Source organism: Diorhabda carinulata, chromosome 5, assembly GCF_026250575.1.
Source record: "Diorhabda carinulata isolate Delta chromosome 5, icDioCari1.1, whole genome shotgun sequence".
Classification (NCBI taxonomy): Eukaryota; Metazoa; Arthropoda; class Insecta; order Coleoptera; family Chrysomelidae; genus Diorhabda; species Diorhabda carinulata.
Genome location: NC_079464.1, coordinates 17,777,174 through 17,798,299, shown reverse-complemented (window position 1 = coordinate 17,798,299; position 21,126 = coordinate 17,777,174). Strand labels below are relative to the sequence as shown.

The following is a 21,126-nucleotide window of genomic DNA, read 5'->3' as shown; positions in this document are numbered from 1 at the left end:
ATTTTTATTTATTTTTTTTTTTAGAAGGAAGCTTAGTTGAGGCTTATCAATTTTGTGAAACAAATATTCGGGTGTCGATGTTATGGCAAATTTAAAAAGGAAAATTGAGGGATATAGTTCGAAAAAAATTAAAAATTTTCACACATGAACAAAGTAAAAAGTTTATAAACGAAGTATTTGAAGATTGAGGATGCAATTATTTCCGGATTATTTGGAACCTATCGGTGTGAAGAATTGTGTAATTTATCATATAACTTTCAAATACAAAAACAGATTTCAACCATTTTCTCTGTATTATTTAGAAGCGTGTTTTTCATGATCATTCATTTAGATCTTCATTTAGATTATCTATTTCTTTAAACTTTCCTGATGTTTTAGTTTTTTATCTTCTATCTTGTAATTGGGATCGACAAACTAAAATTTGATTTACAACATCTACAATTTGTTTTAAACACAGATCTTTATATACGTATGCATTTTGGTGATGTTAAATTATATCTTGTGTATATTGTTTTGAAATTTTATTATTATATTTTTAATATTTTATGTATTTATAATTGATAAATTAAATATTGGGGTGTCGATGCGGTTTAGTCCACCGCATCGCATCGGAGAGTTTTGGGTCGATACAGATGCCATCGTCATCTGAACCAAGCTCGTTCCAGAGACGGATTCAGATCAAAATAACAATCACAGTTTTTTTTGTGTTATGTAACATGCTCGTTACGTTTTCCTTCAAACATTTTTAATATTCCTTTGGTGACAGTAGTCACTTCGAATTTATTTGTTATATAATAATTCAATAAAACTCCGAAATTGAATGGAATTCGAATAAGTTTTTCCTTATTTTTTTTATTGTACTTATAAAAATTCCAGTTATCTTTCTGGATTTCCTTTTGTTTTAATCAAATTTTGTATCATATGAATCGTAGTTCTACAAGTTGGGAGTTTCCACAACAATCACCAGACTACAAACTCAAAACCAGCAACTGGGAATCCAGTTGAGGGCTGCAACCATACCGGATTTCCATAGCTAAGTCTCAGTCTAATTTATAACTGATTTTATCTATTGTGCCCTTTTGATAGTTGATGCAAATTCATTATTTTTTCAATAAAATTAATTTGTTACTAAAACTTTTTTTATTGTTCTAAGCAATAAATATTAATTTGGATAATCGTGTCTAGTTTTTCTGTCTTTTTTATTAATTTTTAACGTCGTTACAAAGCTGGTAGCGTGCAATTTGATATTAATTGTTCACCCTCTGTGAGTACCAATTATTTAAATACTTCAACTATGGCCGAAAACCACTTCTTGAGAAAGAATCTCCTGCCGGGGATTTAAGGCTACAGTACAAATATAATAGAAGAAAATTGATACGTTGAGGTTTTTGAAGCGGGTTAAAAGATATTACATCTTAAGTTATTGACACAACATCACATTAAATTCTTTCTAGGATATTTAAGGGACTAAGCAACGGAAAAATCAATTAAATTGAATAAAAGTATTTGTCTATAGATCCATCTTCAAATTATGTTGATAAACCACGAATTACGACTATTGAGAATCAATATAAAGTAATTGACAATAATTTAATGGAATATTGAGTGCTAATAAGTCGAAAAAATTTGCGAATGACGATAGATAAAGAGAGAACGTTAAAACTAGGATTCAAATAAGATTCAACTAATCAAAAAAAATTTTAGGTCGCAAGCTGAAAGTGAAATAATTCTAATAGGAAGTAATGCAGATTATCATGGTAGAAACACGGTTTATTGATTTCTATTACTACAAAATAACATCATTTTTTGGGTATTAAAATGATTTTCTGGTTCTGAATAATATGGAAATGACGTGAAAGAGCTGCGTGAATTGTTTGCCAAAAGCGATTCGTTTTATAGACATTTGTCACATTATTGAAGAGCGCAACTCAGTAAATCTATCCAGAGGATTGGGACGTTGTTTAGTTCACGATTCAGTTTCAAATTTGTGCGCGTCGGTTTTGGTTGTAACAGCGATATTTTAAAATGTACCATGCGTCCTAAATGAAAATTGAATAGAAGAAAAAATAATTCGGCGTAAGTTTATTCAAATATAAACCACTTTTGATTTTTATATCGCGAGATGTTATTTTAATTGAGTTTGAGATATTGTTTTAACAAAATAATGTGTATCAGGTGGTTTTTTAATTTAAAAATCTTGATTTTTAGAATTTTTTGTCAAACTGACGAAATATATAATGATTAATTTGAAACTGCTAATTTTCAAAAATGTCATTATTTGGAATTATTGCATGTTTCATAGGATATAGCTAAAAGCGAAATGTCCCCTTTTTAAAATTAGATTCAAATTGCGAAAAAAACTACCATAATCGAAAATAATACAAAAAAACAAAATATCAATTCTACTGACCTATATTGTTGATATATTTTATTTAAAATGACATATACAACACGAAATTAAAATTTAAATGACGTTAAAATCTACTGACATGCAAAGGTTAATATTTTCATGACGCCAATGAGTTTAGTAGTAGTTTTCTAAACAAGAAATATCGATTTTTCCAAATTTAGATTCCACCCAATTTTTTTTATACGCTAAAATATATTTCAATTTATTTTTGTAAAAGTTTCTTTATCACTATAAGTAATTTCCACGAGGCGGAGTTAAATTTAAATTGGAATATTTCACTAAAAAGATATTCAAATAATATGAAATATTAATCTTTATGAGAAATTTAGTTGATAATAATCTAGAATTACGTAAAATTTCACGATTGTTTGGATGAAATATTTCAAGGCAGACACACTTCTTCTACATTAGAATTGCATAACCTCGACCTTCGCATCGATTTTGTATAAATTCTTCAGTAGACGGATGCATTGGTAACAGCGTAACCAGAAATAATAGATTTCGGTTACAAGAAGTAGTTAATTTGAAAGCGATAAATCCGGTACAGACATCAACGTTATGTTGAGAAAACGAAACGAAAATATCCTATAAACTTGTTAAAGATATTTGGGTAAATATCTTTAAAATTTAGAATATATTGAAAAATCTTGTATATTTATTTACTTTTAAAACATACGCACCCAATCGAGAGACAATTTCAAATTTTGGCGAATGCACTAGGACGTATTCGCCATTAAATAGAAAATGGCGAGTTCGTGTAATCAAATAATTTAATTTTTTTAACTGATCTAATTCACTTTAATCACTTATGACGTGCCTATACGGAAGTTACATCACCATTAAATTAGTGAACCTTCAGAATCAAGATATATACTAAGAGATTTTAAATTTTGGAGAGTGCACTCTGCGTATTCGCCATTAAATAGAAAATGGCGATTTCGTGTAATCAAATAATTTATTTTTATACAAAACTTTAATTTCACATTGATAATTATTCAATTTTTCGTAGATTTCGAGTTTTCCCGCAGTAGACGACTTTTTTATTGATACAAATAATAATTAAATATGATTATTTAGATTTTGAAATAACAAAAATCTTCGTGTTTTCATTTCAATCACTTATGACGTATCTGTACGAAAGTTACGTCACCGATAATATAATGTACCTTCAAAATCAAGATGTATACAAAGAGTTTTCCACGCAAATGAAGAACGATCTTTTTCCAAGAGATAATATTTATAATGTTTTCACGAACGCGTTTATAACAAATTAGATATTACGTACACAAGAAGGATAGAAGCTAGATAATAAACGATTTCTGACGTTTACGTTTTGTCCTGAACGAACTAATAAAGCTTAAGTTAGTGTAATTTCGAATTATTGAAGAATTTCAAATATTTGTTTACTATTAAACATACGAACCTAATCAAGAGATAATTTCAAATTTTGGCGAATGCACTAGACGTATTCGCCATTAAATAGAAAATGGCGAGTTCGTTGTGTAGATTTTAAATATTTTACGCAGTAGACGATTTTTTTATTAATCTATCAAGAATTTCTAAATCTAAATCTAAATTGATGAACAAGAAATTTATTTGATTTCAAATTGACAGTTATAACTGATTAGATTCACTTCAATCTCAAATGACGTGTCTATACGGAAGTTACGTCACCAATAATATAATGTACCTTCAAAATCAAAATGTATACGAAGAGTTTTCCATCCAAATGAAGAACGTTCTTTCTCCAAGCGATATTTATAATGTTTTCACAAACGCGTTTATAACAAATTAGATACTACGTACACAAGAAGAATAGAAGCTAGATAATAGACGATTTCTGACGTTTACGTTTTGTCCTGAATGAACTAATAAGGGTTAAGTTTAGTGTACATTGGGAGTAATTCAGTGCTGTAACAAATTGGTCTGCGGTTTATGGTCCAGTTGTCGTAAAATAAACATGGTCAACGAACTTTTTTGTACTGGGATTTTATTAAAATTAAATAATATTGATTCAATGAAGATTTTAAAATGGAACAAGAGATAACTAATACATTTTTTTAAAGAATAGATATATGAATATTGGTTAAACTTTTCGCATATAACTTCGCAATCTACTTCCTAAAGCTTGCTCAATCTAAAGTTTTTCACGTAAACGATCTTTATGAAGTAATAACAAGATTATATACATTATTAACTGAAAGTTCGGAGCAATGTTAAATCCCTTGAAAATAAGTTTACAAAAATGTGTTTACTAAGAAACTCTAGGCATTTTGTTCAGTTTGATTCCTGCTTCTTTGGGGGATTAGTAAATACAAAATCAATTTTAATTTAAAAATATATTGATTCATAATCAATTATTTATCAAGTTCTTTTTAGAAAAAAGATTATAAATATTTGAAAATTGTTATTAATACCCACATACTTTTAGTAAGGATAAAACCTTTTATTTCATCTAAAATAACGTTATTTCTTTCCCAAATATGGTATAAAATATTCCACAAAACTCTAATTCAAATAAAGATAAAATAAAATCGATTATACGTAAAATTACAAAACAAAATTTATGAGTCTAAATGTTATAATTATTTTTGAGCATCGTTTATGATATCTGAAAGTAATTTTCCGGCCAAAGACCGAACAATCTGAAGGTTTTTCCTCAAAATTTCGCAAACTTCCATACTTAATTTAATGCTCTTTTTATGTTTGTAATAAAAGTTTTAACGAAAAGTAGCGGGTCAGAATACTCATTGGCGAAGTGAAAAATTTGTTTTGTATGCATAAAAGAGAAAAACCGATTTTTGTAGCCCTAAGTTTTCGATTGCAAACTATGGTAGTTGATAGAAGCGAGGATGTAAACTATACAAAAAAGATAACGAATCAAATATAAAATAAATTCACGAAATATTTTTTCCAAGGTATATTACATTAAGATACAATTTTCCGTAGTAGAAAGCGTCGAATGAAGGAAACTTCCATTTTATTATCTGCAGATACTTAAATGGAAGCGACGTTTTTTCCATTTTCTTTCCGACTCCCCGTTGTCGATGCTTCTGGGCATTCTATGAATTTCTGAGTATCAGCAATCGATTTCTGACATTATATTACTATATCTTCAAATATATTACGAACTCATATCATAGTTTATTCGTATGCTAATATAGATCTAGATTTTGGATATCCTGGAATCGTAGGCGATTTTCATACTGTTGTACACTACACTACACCAACACTCACAATTACTCTGTCTAATGCGCGTTTCGATAACCAAATTATCGTCTTCAAAAACAGGAGGTAAACTAAAACCTAATGACTTGACTTGCCTGTTTTATATTAAATTAAAAGTTTTTCAATGCCGCTAAACAGAATTTCGTTATTATAATGTCACAATATAAATAAATTGTTTTTTTTTCGCTCACAATATTACGTTCAGTTAACAGGTCAGGGATGAAACGTTCAATAAGGCTCCTGACGTATCAGTTCGTTACCCTTGACCTTTTATACGTCAATAAAAGCTTCTTAATGAAGAGGAATGGTCGAATCAAAAAAAAAAACTTCCTTTTTTTTAGTGATTCCGTTAAAGAAACTTTTTTCATGAAATGTTCATAGTATGATGGGAAGTTTCAAGTAAAATCTAAAGTAATTTGAAATAGAGTGAAGAAATCAATTTCCCATACTATATACGAGGTTATGTCCAAAGTAGAAGTTTTATTATCAAAAATCTGCATCAAAATCATCACTATATATAATCAATGTTTACAACTCTCAAAAATTTAGTTCTTTCTAAAAACAAAATGATTATTCACAAAATAAATAAACGTATATTTTTTTAATGAATGATATATTAAAAATAATTAATTTTGAACAATAAATAAATAATTTCTTCCAGCAACATCATTTTTAAAATCATTTATTCATACCTGGAATTATCGAAAAACTTCAGTATCAAATCACTTTTTTCATATCTAATATTTTGATATCATAGAGTCCTTATAGTTAAACGAATTTTCGGTTGCTCAAAATCAGATTTCCTATTTTGTAAATTCTTATAAAACTACAAATAATTTAATTGATTACTGCTATATATGATGTGAGAACTAACAGAAAATTGATTTTTCTTATTAGAATAAAATTCTAGTTTGGTTTTATTCTTATTTTGTTGTTTATGATGTTGGTGATCTATTGATCAATATAAATGCGCAAATTTTCAGTATAAAAATAATTTTAAAAACAGAAAAGTCCTAAAATCAATAACATTCAAATGCAATGAAACATCAAAAAGTCTAAAAAATGAGGAATTGAAGAAATTCAACATATTACTTGACATTTTTGTCAATGTCAAGTTATATTCAACGTCAATGTCAAATAATATTTGACATTATGTCAAGTAATGTCCTGTATTATTTTAAAACGTCAAATTTATTTTGATAGATACTTGAAGAAAGTCGAAAAGTCAAATTTATTTTGATAAAGACTCGAAGAAAAGTCGGAAAGTCAAATTTATTTTGAAGAAGACTTAAAGAAAAGTCGAAACGTCAAGTTTATTTTGATAAAGGCACAAAGAAAGGTCGAAATTTCAAATTTATTTTGACAAAGACTCAAAGAAAAGTCGAAACGTCAAATTTATTTTGATAGAGATTCAAAGAAAAGTCGAAATGCCAAATTTATTTTGATAAAGACTTAAAGAAAAGTGGAAACGTCAAATTTATTTTGTAAAGATTCAAAGGAAAGTCGAAATGTCAAATTTATTTTGATAAAGACTCAAAGAAAAGTCGAAATGTCAAATTTATTTTGACAACGATTCAAAGAAAAGTCGAAAACTCAAATTTATTTTGATAAAGCTTAAAGAAAAGTCGAAATGTCAAATTTATTTTGGTAAAGACTTGAAGAAAAGTCGAAAACTCAAATTTATTTTGATAAAGACTTTAAGAAAAGTCAAAATGTCAAATTTATTTTGATAAAGACTCGAAGAAAAGTCGAAATGTTAAATTTATTTTGATAAATACTCGAAGAAAAGTCGGAAAGTCAAATTTATTTTGAAGAAGACTTAAAGAAAAGTCGAAACGTCAAGTTTATTATGATAAAGGCACAAAGAAAGGTCGAAATTTCAAATTTATTTTGACAAAGACTCAAAGAAAAGTCGAAATGTCAAATTTATTTTGATAAAGACTTAAAGAAAAGTCGAAATGTTAAATTAATTTTGATAGAGACTTGAAAAAAAGTCGAAAAGTCAAATTTATTTTGTTAAAGACTAAAGAAAAGTGGAAACGTCAAATTTATTTTGATAGAGATTCAAAGAAAAGTCGAAATGTCAAATTTATTTTGATAAAGACTTAAAGAAAAGTGGAAACGTCAAATTTATTTTGTAAAGATTCAAAGGAAAGTCGAAATGTCAAATTTATTTTGATAGAGATTTGAAGAAAAGTCGAAAAGTCAAATCTATTTTGATAAAGACTTGAAGAAAAGTCGAAAACTCAAATTTATTTTGATAAAGACTCAAAGAAAAGTCGAAATGTCAAATTTATTTTGGTAGAGACTTGAAGAAAAGTCGAAATGTCAAATTTATTTTGATAAAGACTTAAAGAAAAGTGGAAACGTCAAATTTATTTTGTAAAGATTCAAAGGAAAGTCGAAATGTCAAATTTATTTTGATAAAGACTCAAAGAAAAGTCGAAATGTCAAATTTATTTTGACAACGATTCAAAGAAAAGTCGAAAACTCAAATTTATTTTGATAAAGCTTAAAGAAAAGTCGAAATGTCAAATTTATTTTGGTAAAGACTCGAAGAAAAGTCGAAATGTTAAATTTATTTTGATAAAGACTTTAAGAAAAGTCAAAATGTCAAATTTATTTTGATAAAGACTCGAAGAAAAGTCGAAATGTTAAATTTATTTTGATAAATACTCGAAGAAAAGTCGGAAAGTCAAATTTATTTTGAAGAAGACTTAAAGAAAAGTCGAAACGTCAAGTTTATTATGATAAAGGCACAAAGAAAGGTCGAAATTTCAAATTTATTTTGACAAAGACTCAAAGAAAAGTCGAAATGTCAAATTTATTTTGATAAAGACTTAAAGAAAAGTCGAAATGTTAAATTAATTTTGATAGAGACTTGAAAAAAAGTCGAAATGTCAAATTTATTTTGACAACGATTCAAAGAAAAGTCGAAAACTCAAATTTATTTTGATAAAGCTTAAAGAAAAGTCGAAATGTCAAATTTATTTTGGTAAAGACTTGAAGAAAAGTCGAAAACTCAAATTTATTTTGATAAAGACTTTAAGAAAAGTCAAAATGTCAAATTTATTTTGATAAAGACTCGAAGAAAAGTCGAAATGTTAAATTTATTTTGATAAATACTCGAAGAAAAGTCGGAAAGTCAAATTTATTTTGAAGAAGACTTAAAGAAAAGTCGAAACGTCAAGTTTATTATGATAAAGGCACAAAGAAAGGTCGAAATTTCAAATTTATTTTGACAAAGACTCAAAGAAAAGTCGAAATGTCAAATTTATTTTGATAAAGACTTAAAGAAAAGTCGAAATGTTAAATTAATTTTGATAGAGACTTGAAAAAAAGTCGAAAAGTCAAATTTATTTTGTTAAAGACTAAAGAAAAGTGGAAACGTCAAATTTATTTTGATAGAGATTCAAAGAAAAGTCGAAATGTCAAATTTATTTTGATAAAGACTTAAAGAAAAGTGGAAACGTCAAATTTATTTTGTAAAGATTCAAAGGAAAGTCGAAATGTCAAATTTATTTTGATAGAGATTTGAAGAAAAGTCGAAAAGTCAAATCTATTTTGATAAAGACTTGAAGAAAAGTCGAAAACTCAAATTTATTTTGATAAAGACTCAAAGAAAAGTCGAAATGTCAAATTTATTTTGGTAGAGACTTGAAGAAAAGTCGAAATGTCAAATTTATTTTGATAAAGACTTAAAGAAAAGTGGAAACGTCAAATTTATTTTGTAAAGATTCAAAGGAAAGTCGAAATGTCAAATTTATTTTGATAAAGACTCAAAGAAAAGTCGAAATGTCAAATTTATTTTGACAACGATTCAAAGAAAAGTCGAAAACTCAAATTTATTTTGATAAAGCTTAAAGAAAAGTCGAAATGTCAAATTTATTTTGGTAAAGACTCGAAGAAAAGTCGAAATGTTAAATTTATTTTGACAACGATTCAAAGAAAAGTCGAAAACTCAAATTTATTTTGATAAAGCTTAAAGAAAAGTCGAAATGTCAAATTTATTTTGGTAAAGACTCGAAGAAAAGTCGAAATGTTAAATTTATTTTGATAAAGACTTGAAGAAAAGTCGGAAAGTCAAATTTATTTTGAAGAAGACTTAAAGGAAAGTCGAAACGTCAAGTTTATTATGATAAAGGCACAAAGAAAGGTCGAAATTTCAAATTTATTTTGACAAAGACTCAAAGAAAAGTCGAAATGTCAAATTTATTTTGATAAAGACTTAAAGAAAAATCGAAATGTTAAATTTATTTTGATAGAGACTTGAAAAAAAGTCGAAAAGTCAAATTTATTTTGTTAAAGACTAAAGAAAAGTGGAAACGTCAAATTTATTTTGATAGATTCAAAGAAAAGTCGAAATGTCAAATTTATTTTGATAAAGACTTAAAGAAAAGTGGAAACGTCAAATTTATTTTGTAAAGATTCAAAGGAAAGTCGAAATGTCAAATTTATTTTGATAGAGATTTGAAGAAAAGTCGAAAATTCAAATCTATTTTGATAAAGACTTGAAGAAAAGTCGAAAACTCAAATTTATTTTGATAAAGACTCAAAGAAAAGTCGAAATGTCAAATTTATTTTGGTAGAGACTTGAAGAAAAGTCGAAATGTCAAATTTATTTTGATAAAGACTTAAAGAAAAGTGGAAACGTCAAATTTATTTTGTAAAGATTCAAAGGAAAGTCGAAATGTCAAATTTATTTTGATAAAGACTCAAAGAAAAGTCGAAATGTCAAATTTATTTTGACAACGATTCAAAGAAAAGTCGAAAACTCAAATTTATTTTGATAAAGCTTAAAGAAAAGTCGAAATGTCAAATTTATTTTGGTAAAGACTCGAAGAAAAGTCGAAATGTTAAATTTATTTTGACAACGATTCAAAGAAAAGTCGAAAACTCAAATTTATTTTGATAAAGCTTAAAGAAAAGTCGAAATGTCAAATTTATTTTGGTAAAGACTCGAAGAAAAGTCGAAATGTTAAATTTATTTTGATAAAGACTTGAAGAAAAGTCGGAAAGTCAAATTTATTTTGAAGAAGACTTAAAGAAAAGTCGAAACGTCAAGTTTATTTTGATAAAGGCACAAAGAAAGGTCGAAATTTCAAATTTATTTTGACAAAGACTCAAAGAAAAGTCGAAACGTCAAATTTATTTTGATAGAGATTCAAAGAAAAGTCGAAATGTCAAATTTATTTTGTTAAAGACTAAAGAAAAGTGGAAACGTCAAATTTATTTTGACAACGATTCAAAGAAAAGTCGAAAACTCAAATTTATTTTGATAAAGACTAAAGAAAAGTGGAAACGTCAAATTTATTTTGATAAAGATTCAAAGAAAAGTCGAAATGTCAAATTTGTTTTGATAACGATTCAAAGTAAAGTCGAAATATCAAATTTATTTTGATAAAGACTAAAGAAAAGTGGAAACGTCAAATTTATTTTGATAAAAACTCAAAGAAAAGTCGAAATGTCAAATTTATTTTGACAACGATTCAAAGAAAAGTCGAAAAGTCAAATTTATTTTGATAAAGACTTAAAGAAAAGTTGAAATGTCAAATTTATTTTGACAAAGACTAAAGAAAAGTGGAAACGTCAAATTTATTTTGATAAAGACTCAAAGAAAAGTCGAAATGTCAAATTTATTTTGACAAAGACTCAAAGAAAAGTCAAAAACTCAAATTTATTTTGATAAAGACTCAAAGAAAAGTCGAAAGCTCAAATTTATTTTGATAAAAACTTAAAGAAAAATCGAAACGTCAAATTTTATATTTCAAAAATTATAAAAAAAAACCAAATTTTGAAACAGAAGAGTCAACAACATTTAGATGCATTGATAATTTATAATTTAATCTGTTGCTATAGAAGAAATAAAAACATAATCCAGTTTTTCATATTGAAAATCCGTTGGAAATGTATTAAATTATGATAATTTAGGTCACGGTTTTGAAGAACCAGCTGACATTTGATTGTTTTGGTATTTAAGTGACCTTGTTATGTGAAACGTCAGTTATCAGCTTTGATATTTTTGTTCCTTTATGAAATGTTCTCGTAAGAAATTTCATTTTCAAATTATTGTGAATTCATGAAAATTAGTTTGCTCACGAGGGCCTCAATAATGGAAATCGGAAAATTTATAGTGTATAACATACAACCTGAGATAAAATTAGTTCCCCGAAACAACGTTTTAATATTTAATTCGAGTTAAAACGATAATTAAAATGTAAGGATAAACAAATAAAACCAAAATATGTTGTTGGGATAATATTTACAAATGGTGTTTTTATATTTTAGATCAACATCAAGAAGGAAAACTAAATCAGGAAAAGAAACAACTCGATATTTCAAAAATGTTTTGATTTTTTTATATTTTGAAATCAACAATATCAAACTGGATCTATACAACATCAACTATTCGAATTTCTCTTATAATTACAGCGAGGATGATTTCAATATTACAAAAACTCGGATGACTTCACCGTTAGCGGTAACAGTAGCCGTTCTAATAGTATTCCTGCTATCTCCAATGATCCTCATAGGGAATTCTCTTTTATTAATAACTCTATACAGATTAAAAAGACTGAGGACACCTAGTAGTTCCTTATTCATGTCCCTGGCGCTATCTGATTTGGGAATCGGTATGTTTATGCCCGTAGGAATGTACTTTGAAGTTGGAGGTATGCCGAACTTCATATCTATCAGGGTGTGTTTGTTTAGCTACGGCATCGCTATCTCTTTGTGTTGCGTATCGGTTCTGGTGATGGTGGCTATAGCCGTCGATAGATTTACTTCGTTAGCCGCGCCGTTGCGATATAGAGATTTGATAACACATACTGCCGTCGAACGCTATCTACTCATTTTTTGGGTTTATTCGTCGATTGTTGGGTTCACGCCGTTGGTTAATTCCATGGTTAACGGAGAGGATCAACAGTAAGTAGTTTTTATCGATATGTGAATGTTAATTTAGAATAAAGTACGCGATATTCGGAATTTTAAATGACCCGTTTCGAAAAATTAGATACTCTTGTGTTGGAATTTTTATTTTGTTTTCGTGATTGTGGAAATTGAACATTTTGGACAAGAAAAGTCTTAAAACAAAACAGGAGTTCAGAAGATTGTAAAAAATTCTTTGAAAAACAGAAAGAATTGAAAAGTATTCGAAATATGTATGGTTCAAATCGATTTTAGACAAATTTTAGAAAAGCAAATCGGAAAAGACTCAAAATTGAGCTATGTAAGGAATTGCTAAAATCAGCTGTTGAATATTTAAAAATGGTTGTCGTGGTGTAAACAAATGATTTTAACGTAAATTTATGAGTGGTTTTAGACGTTATTATTTCGAAATGGCTTCTTATACAGTTGCTACTTGAAAAAGAGTCAAGTTTTCCTTCAGAAACGAGGATTTTTTAGTTGTTTTTCCGACTATTCAGTGTTGTGTTTTCTAATTCTGACTGAAGATTGTACGGATGCCACTGGGCCAGTCTCAGGTGTGTTATTTTCAACGAAACATATCTAAAAAGTATCTATGGAGTTCTCTCAACAACATAAAACAAAGAAACTCCCCCTATCGAGAAAAATCTAGAGAAGCTAACACAGTTACATGCGAAAAAATCGATTGTTTACCACATGGCCGCCATTTTGACGTAAAACAGCAATTTATGAATCAAATAGATTTTTGGCAAATTTTAAAAAAGCGAATCGAAAGTTATTCTAAAAAAGGAGATTCGGAAAAGAATCAAAGTTCAGCTTTGTAAGGAAATGTCAAAATCAGCTGATGTCCATTTGAAATGGTTGTCGTAGGGTAAACGAATAATTTCACCGTAAATCAGCTATCTACGAATCAAATTAATTCTCGACAAATTCGATTACAGAAATCGAAAATTCTCTAAAAAAAGACAAATCGAAAAGTAATCGAAATATCTATGAATCAAATTGATTTTCGACAAATTTTCAAAAAGCGATTCGATGGTTATTCTAAAAAAGAAGATTCGAAAAAGAATCAAAACTGAACAATGTGAAGAATTGTCAAAATCAGCTGATGTCCATTTAAAATGGTTGTCGTGAGGTAAACGAATAATTTTACCGTAAATATTTGAGTGATTTGCGAAATAATTTGTTGCATTTTAGACGTTATTATTTAAAAATGGCTTCTTATAGAATTTCTACTCGAAGAAGCGTGAAATTTCTCTCCGAAAACGTGGCTTCTTTTAATTGTTTTTCACACGGGTACATACGAGAAAATCGATTTTTTATCACAAAGCCGCCATTTTGACGTAAATGAGCTATCTACGAATCGAATGAATTCTCGACAAATTTGATTACAAAAATCGAAAATTCTCTAAAAAAAGACAAATCGAAAAGTAATCGAAATATCTATGAATCAAATCGATTTTCGACAAATTTTCAAAAAGCGATTCGATAATTATTCTAAAAACGAAAAGATTCGAAAGAAAAATCAAAACTGAACAATGTGAAGTATTGTCAAAATCAGCTGATGCCTATTTAAAAAGGTTGTCGTGGTGTAAACGTCCGCCATTTTGACGTAAATCAGCTAACTACGAATCAAAGCGAATCAAAAATCCCTACTGGTTAGTCCTAATAGATGTTTGTATGATTATCTATTTCGTTTCAGCATACATATTTGTTCGTTTGGAAGTCTTGTGGCGAAACCTATTCAATTGTTTATGTTTTTCGCGGTATACGGACCAAGCGTAGTCGTATTATTAGCTTGTTACGGTTATATATACGTAGTGGCACGACAACATGCAAAAGCTATCCGAATAGAAGCACGTCGATCTATACAATCTTCCGAACAACTAGAAAATAACGGAAGAACGTTACGGAGAAGTCGCCGTTCTCCAAGATATGGTTTGGCGCTCGCAATCACAACTGGATCATTTTTAATTCTATGGATGCCGTTTCTGGTGAGTTCTCGCTACCTTAATTTCATTTTGTTTCATAAAATTGCCAAACTCGACAAGAAATAATCAGTTTTCCGGATATTATTTATTCGTAATTTTTCTATAATTCCAGCTCTGTATGCTGACTGACGTCATTTTCGGTACGAATATCCTAACCGCTTGGTTATCAGTATATTTAGCTCTTCCGATACTAGCTAGTAGCGCTTTCAATCCGTGGGTATACGGTTATCGTAATGCAGAGCTACGTAGCTCGGTACGGAAAGTTATCGATGAATTTCTAGGCGTATTTGGATTCAACCATCGCAGTCAGTATCGCAACTCGAATCAAATGGTACATAGCGCAGTAGCGACTGCCGGCGATGCCAATTCATTAATCAACAGCGAACAAAAAGAACCCGTCGATCGCAAACAAGGTAAATATAACATCTAGATGTATTCACCTCTATTAACAGCTGCATAATCGGTATCGTCTAATATGATTCTTCATATTACTTCAACATAATCTGGTTCTATTGATTACTGGATTATCTTCTTTTTCTTCATATTCTCTTATTACCTGTCTTCAAGCTTAAGCTATCTACGTGACAATTTAGTTTTTGTGACCTATCCAATTTCTGTCTTCAATCTTTTCCTGGATATGATCTAGTACTAATATTTGTCTAAATCCTGGTACTAGACTTTCATCTCATATCAGCTATTTCTTCTGATAAAACTTCCCTTCATAAATCGTGAACTTGGACTTAGATAGACGTAGATCCATTATCATCATCAACTTCTACATTTGGAGTCATGGAGAATTAAAACGTCATACAACGAGGTATGTGGTTTGTAATATATATGTTTAATGGTTCTCAACCCTTATTCAACTGTCTTGGTACCTCTTCGTACGGCCCTCGAGATCTCGAGTATTCTCCAATTCGACGACGGCTTCTATCTATAATGGGATTATTTTCTTTTTGCATCGTCAATTCCAATTATTTCAATGTCTTCTTCTTGATACGTTTTTTTGCAGATCATCTTCTTGTTCCCATGGTGAGCTTTGACAGTTTGGGGGTAGTATCTGATTGCGGTCAGTTAGGTAACAATCGTCCGACGTCGATGAAGGGATCTAAGAGTATGGTGGAATGTATGGCTGTGTATAGGAGTAAGGGGGTTTTGATATTATCTAAAAAACAGACAGGTATGAAGCACGGGATTAGTATCGTATAAAAACCGAGCTTAATAGGTTTGTGATATTTTAACAAATTATTTCTTTTTTAAAGTATATTCGAATATATTTGTGATTCGATGTTTTGATTATTATAACTCTAAAAATTAATCATTCTCTGGATGTACAATCACCGCTGTTTTGATTATTATAAACTACGCATGTTTTGTGAGTCTAAAAATAAACCTAACCTAACCTAACCTAAACTAAACTAATTTTACCTAACAAAAAAAGGGATGAAAAATGGAGATGTTTCTATAAGAACTAAAATGGCGGTGTTTGTAAATGTATTACACAATTATAATGAGGAATGGGATGTAAAAAGATGGCTCAATTTATATCTTCTTCCTTATTAGAATATTTTCCAAATTTTTATGATATTATTGTATCTACATTAAGCACAGAAAATTGTGCCAAATTTTAAATATTTTTGCACGTAATGAATATAATAAAACAATTAAATAATGACAGATATAAAATAATCAGCTTAATGACGTTTTAATTATTCTATTCTGACTTTTTTAATAAAATTTCATTGTTTTATTTATTGTTTTATCGTTTGCAGGTCTAATTTATCGACTGATTTATTTATTTCATTTCATATTATCACTTCTTAGTACGATATTTATTTATTTATTTTTTTATTGTAATTTGAAATTTTTTTTTCGGTTAGTTTTGAATTTTACAACATCAGGAACTCAATTTTTTAATTAATTCATTCATAAACTGCATCACTAAGCTATATGATTCAAAATCCATAACATGTTGGTAAACCTATTTAGAATGCGAAACTGGAATTGCTGGGCCCTAGAGAATTTATCGGTGGTTGCTTTTGACTATATTATTCATTAACAAATCTTTCCGTGGGATGATGATATTAAAATTTGAAATTAAAATTAAGTACACACAGAAAATGAAGTTTCGATATCGTTTTATGACACAAAATGTCAATTATTTAAATACTCTTAATTAAAAGTACTTATTAATTGAAATAGAGGGGATAGTTTTGTAAGGAATGAAGTTTCGATTGATTATTTCATATATTGTTATAAAGAAAATTTCTAAATTAATAAAGTATGTGAATTATTCTAATTATAACTTATTTTTTCTAATGATGTAGTTTTATTTTTACCTATCCTTGAAATAATTTCCATTTAGAAACAATTAGAAACTATGAGGAACAAGTTTAAAAGACGATATAAAAAATCTAAAACTACTATAGTCCGGCAGCCAAGTTATTTATTTCCTTTCGAAAGATAATTGGTAATATGCATTAGAAAGTTTTAGAATAAAGTCTAGTTGCTTGCTCCCTGACTATTATATACTGAGTATGTTTAGTCACCATATTAGAGTGAAATTTTGACGTAAAAATAAAAGCATATTTGTTATATAAAAGATATTTATTGTATTAACTAATACGTATTAAATAATTTACTCACTAATTTCTTCAAGTTTTTCTTCAATAGCGTGAGATATTTCATTAATCAACACATCGAATAATTTAATCCATGCATCTAGTTCGTATCTTCTCATACATTCAAAAGTATCTAAAAAAGCTTGCCTCACATCCTAAAAATACAACATGAATTAGAACTTGTTGAACTACATAAAAAATGTTTACTTACAATTAGGGTTTGTCTATCGACGGATCTTGTAGCATGCGAAGCTCCTATCTTATATAAAATGGCCAATAGAATTTCTTCGTTATCTAAATTGCTCACAATTGAAGTAAATGAATAAATGAAAGTATTAACGTGTGCTTGAAACTTTTTATCGTTAGGTAAATCTTTTGTAGCGACGTCTCTAAACGGGAAAACCGACTGATGTTTTGGTTGGATTTCAAAAAGTCTAAAACATAAATAACTACATATCAGACATTGCTCCTTCAAATCAAATAATGAAAAGTTATATAAACATGTAAAGAAATTCAAGTTACAACAGGATTCAAAATTTTACACTTGTATGTTTATCCATAATTTAGTTACGTAGCTCTAAAAGAGAAAAAAAAAATCAAATATGTAGATTTGATACCATATTTTTCACTTATGTTTAATCGTTGGTTTCCTCAATCTCCAAATCGCTGGTAATCGATCTCTTGAGATCTGTCATTAGTTGGCTAGTCACAAATTTCTTCGAAAAATCCCCGATGCACGTCTGGAATGTAGGCTCTCGGTTTTTTAAATAATAAAATTACTCAATTTAGTTTAAAAAAGGAAAAAAAATCAAATATGTAGATTTGACACCATATTTTTGATTTATGGTTATTCGTTGGTTTGCTCAATGTCCAAATCGCTGGTAATCAATCTCTTGAGATCTGTCATCAGTTGGCTAGTCACAAATTTCTTCGAAAAATCCCCGATGCTCGTCTGGAATGTAAGCTCTCGGTTTTTTAAATAATAAAATTACTCAATTTAGTTTAAATAAGGAAAAAAAATCAAATATGTAGATTTGACACCATATTTTTCACTTATGTTTAATCGTTGGTTTCCTCAATCTCCAAATCGCTGGTAATCGATCTCTTGAGATCTGTCATCAGTTGGCTAGTCACAAATTTCTTCGAAAAATCCCCGATGCTCGTCTGGAATGTAAGCTCTCGGTTTTTTAAATAATAAAATTACTCAATTTAGTTTAAATAAGGAAAAAAAATCAAATATGTAGATTTGACACCATATTTTTCACTTATGTTTAATCGTTGGTTTCCTCAATCTCCAAATCGCTGGTAATCGATCTCTTGAGATCTGTCATCAGTTGGCTAGTCACAAATTTCTTCGAAAAATCCCCGATGCTCGTCTGGAATGTAAGCTCTCGGTTTTTTAAATAATAAAATTACTCAATTTAGTTTAAATAAGGAAAAAAAATCAAATATGTAGATTTGACACCATATTTTTCACTTATGTTTAATCGTTGGTTTCCTCAATCTCCAAATCGCTGGTAATCGATCTCTTGAGATCTGTCATCAGTTGGCTAGTCACAAATTTCTTCGAAAAATCCCCGATGCTCGTCTGGAATGTAAGCTCTCGGTTTTTTAAATAATAAAATTACTCAATTTAGTTTAAATAAGGAAAAAAAATCAAATATGTAGATTTGACACCATATTTTTCACTTATGTTTAATCGTTGGTTTCCTCAATCTCCAAATCGCTGGTAATCGATCTCTTGAGATCTGTCATCAGTTGGCTAGTCACAAATTTCTTCGAAAAATCCCCGATGCTCGTCTGGAATGTAAGCTCTCGGTTTTTTAAATAATAAAATTACTCAATTTAGTTTAAATAAGGAAAAAAAATCAAATATGTAGATTTGACACCATATTTTTCACTTATGTTTAATCGTTGGTTTCCTCAATCTCCAAATCGCTGGTAATCGATCTCTTGAGATCTGTCATCAGTTGGCTAGTCACAAATTTCTTCGAAAAATCCCCGATGCTCGTCTGGAATGTAGGCTCTCGGTTTTTTAAATAATAAAATTACTCAATTTAGTTTAAAAAAGGAAAAAAAATCAAATATGTAGATTTGACATAATATTTTTGATTTATGGTTAATCGTTGGTTTATTTAACGTTAGATTTAGTGTCTCAAAGCTGGAATTCATTTATTTTGTGTACCAAGTTTCCATAACTTAATGATGAGATTCCATGTTTATTCCATACCCAATAAAATCTAAAATTATCAGTTTACATAACGATTTTTTAAGTGACAAGAATGAAAGGAAAACTCAACAAACCGTGGTATGTTTTACTGCTTTATAGTTCGTTTAAAACAGTTAGCACCTTAGAAAAATCGATATTCCATTCTGCGTTGGGTGTTTCATCACTTTGTTCCAACTTTTCGTAATCAACCTCCTTTCATTGCCTGTCAAACCTGCAACAATGACATCTTCACTCACAAAGAAAGATCAGATTTTTCTGATTGCTGCCGCCATATCCTTTAAAAACGCAATAATCTTAAAATCAAAAGAAAAATTTTGATTCAATCTCTTTTAAATAAGAAACGACAATAATTAATTACTGAAACTATTCGTTTTATAGATTTGCGGTTGATTTTGTTACTAAAGTCGAAGGAGCATAACCGTCATTAATATTTAAGTGATTTTTTTTTGAAATCGATATGTCTAAAAAATTGATTTGTTAAAAACTTTGATAGCAATAGTCATATGAATGTATAATTTCTGAAATTTCACTGAATATTAACTACAACGACTACACCGATATTATCTGTTTGAAGCACGTTTCGATAATTAATTTATCGTCTTCATAGTTCGAATCGGTAGTCAATATAACCGTGAATGTAGATGCCGAATATTTTTATGCGTTTCGTTTGTTATTTTACCTCACATATAACAACTAAAATTTGTATTATGTAACTTCAATACCACTACATCACATCAAGATCAAAATAAAAATGGAATTCAATGTTCGTTTGTTGTTGTGCAATATTCACGTATATAACCGTTGAAACGAGTTGTGACTAACGTTTGTTAATCAATCGGTTATAATGGAATTTATTGCCTCTTAAACACATGTTCTAATCGATAATTTTAGTACTGTTTTTAAATAAAACTCATTCCATTCGAATTACATCATTGATACGTCAAATTGTTTGCCTTATTATATGAAAAGGTCATTTATATATGATACTTTTAACCCTAGAATACTACGTCATCCTTTTCAATGACCAAATTGTTGTCACTGCTGGAAATATTGCTGGTATTAGAACCTCCTGATGTGAAACACAATAGATTTTTTGTATTAGAATATTAGAATAGATGATGTGGCATACTACCCTTAAATATTGAGAAATTACCAGCAAAGTTTACTCAGTACCTGGGTTTAACTAATGTTAAAGGTACACAGGTAGACTCAGGAGCGGACATTCTGTAAATAAAGCAACGCGCAGAAGTTCAAGAGAAGATTCGCCCAGAAAATGGCCTCACTTTAAATAACAGTGTCTTTAAGAATTAAAATAATTGTAGAAACTACTTTTTGTTTACCTGATGTCGGAACAACCCCGGCAGCTGCCCATTTATCAATCAAGGACTTCAACATTTGTATAATCGAGTAAGACAGTTTAATGTCAAATTGTTATCTTTTCATTAGCTCCAGTTTTAACTTCGAGAGCATCTGGTGATGGCACAACCTTCAGATTTTATTACAAGCTCATTATTGGTATAGATATTGGTTCAATTAGTTATAATAGTATAATAATCAATTGACTAGGGCCCTGACCCGAAGTATCATCATCACTTCAAGTTATTTACCTGAACGTCTAGATTCGAAGAAACCTCATCCTTACTATTTTGTAAGCCTAATGTAGTCTTATTTCATTTTATGTGATGAATTGTTTTCAGCAGTACTATCTGCTTATATGTAATA

The 21,126-nt window shown here is 29.0% G+C and overlaps 2 protein-coding genes across 8 annotated transcripts; one reads left to right on the top strand and one right to left on the bottom strand.

Annotated features, from left to right (window-relative positions):
- The first annotated feature begins 1,972 nt into the window (after positions 1-1,972).
- On the top strand, positions 1,973-16,872 carry LOC130894099 (adenosine receptor A2b-like). 2 transcript variants are annotated; one of them, XM_057800686.1, is made up of 5 exons: positions 1,973-2,076; positions 11,927-12,562; positions 14,265-14,556; positions 14,666-14,966; positions 15,566-16,872. In XM_057800686.1, exons 2-5 carry the CDS (start codon positions 12,102-12,104, stop codon positions 15,760-15,762), a joined length of 1,251 nt encoding a protein of 416 aa, XP_057656669.1. In that variant the 5' UTR covers positions 1,973-2,076; positions 11,927-12,101; the 3' UTR covers positions 15,763-16,872. The 2 variants fall into 2 exon arrangements, with proteins under 2 accessions (XP_057656669.1, XP_057656671.1); XM_057800688.1 differs by lacking the exon at positions 1,973-2,076 and adding an exon at positions 11,663-11,855.
- Positions 16,873-17,141: 269 nt separating this feature from the next.
- LOC130894098 (uncharacterized) lies at positions 17,142-20,758 on the bottom strand. 6 transcript variants are annotated; one of them, XR_009059286.1, is made up of 4 exons: positions 20,084-20,195; positions 19,479-19,615; positions 17,386-17,608; positions 17,142-17,329 (listed from the first exon to the last, which is right to left on the bottom strand). XR_009059286.1 is itself a non-coding variant. In XM_057800684.1 (4 exons), the coding sequence occupies exons 2-4, from the start codon at positions 19,563-19,565 to the stop codon at positions 17,192-17,194; spliced, it is 402 nt and encodes a 133-aa protein (XP_057656667.1). In that variant the 5' UTR covers positions 19,566-19,697; positions 20,745-20,758; the 3' UTR covers positions 17,142-17,191. The 6 variants fall into 6 exon arrangements, 4 of the variants coding, with proteins under 4 accessions (XP_057656667.1, XP_057656666.1, XP_057656668.1 ...); XR_009059287.1 differs by having other exon boundaries at positions 19,479-19,697; positions 20,084-20,137; XM_057800684.1 differs by lacking the exon at positions 20,084-20,195 and adding an exon at positions 20,745-20,758 and having other exon boundaries at positions 19,525-19,697.
- Positions 20,759-21,126: the final 368 nt, after the last annotated feature.

Bases quoted from the DNA above. Each gene is read 5' to 3' on its own strand.
- LOC130894098 (XM_057800684.1), bottom strand. From the start codon at position 19,565: ATGAAACACCCAACGCAGAATGGAATATCGATTTTTCTAAG. The intron at 17,609-19,524 runs GTGCTAACTGTT...TTTATGTTTTAG, and splicing joins GGAATATCGATTTTTCTAAG to ACTTTTTGAAATCCAACCAA. The intron at 17,330-17,385 runs GTAAGTAAACAT...TTGTATTTTTAG, and splicing joins TCGATAGACAAACCCTAATT to GATGTGAGGCAAGCTTTTTT.
- LOC130894099 (XM_057800686.1), top strand. From the start codon at position 12,102: ATGACTTCACCGTTAGCGGTAACAGTAGCCGTTCTAATAGTATTCCTG. The intron at 14,557-14,665 runs GTGAGTTCTCGC...CTATAATTCCAG, and splicing joins TTCTATGGATGCCGTTTCTG to CTCTGTATGCTGACTGACGT. The intron at 14,967-15,565 runs GTAAATATAACA...GTTTTTTTGCAG, and splicing joins ACCCGTCGATCGCAAACAAG to ATCATCTTCTTGTTCCCATG.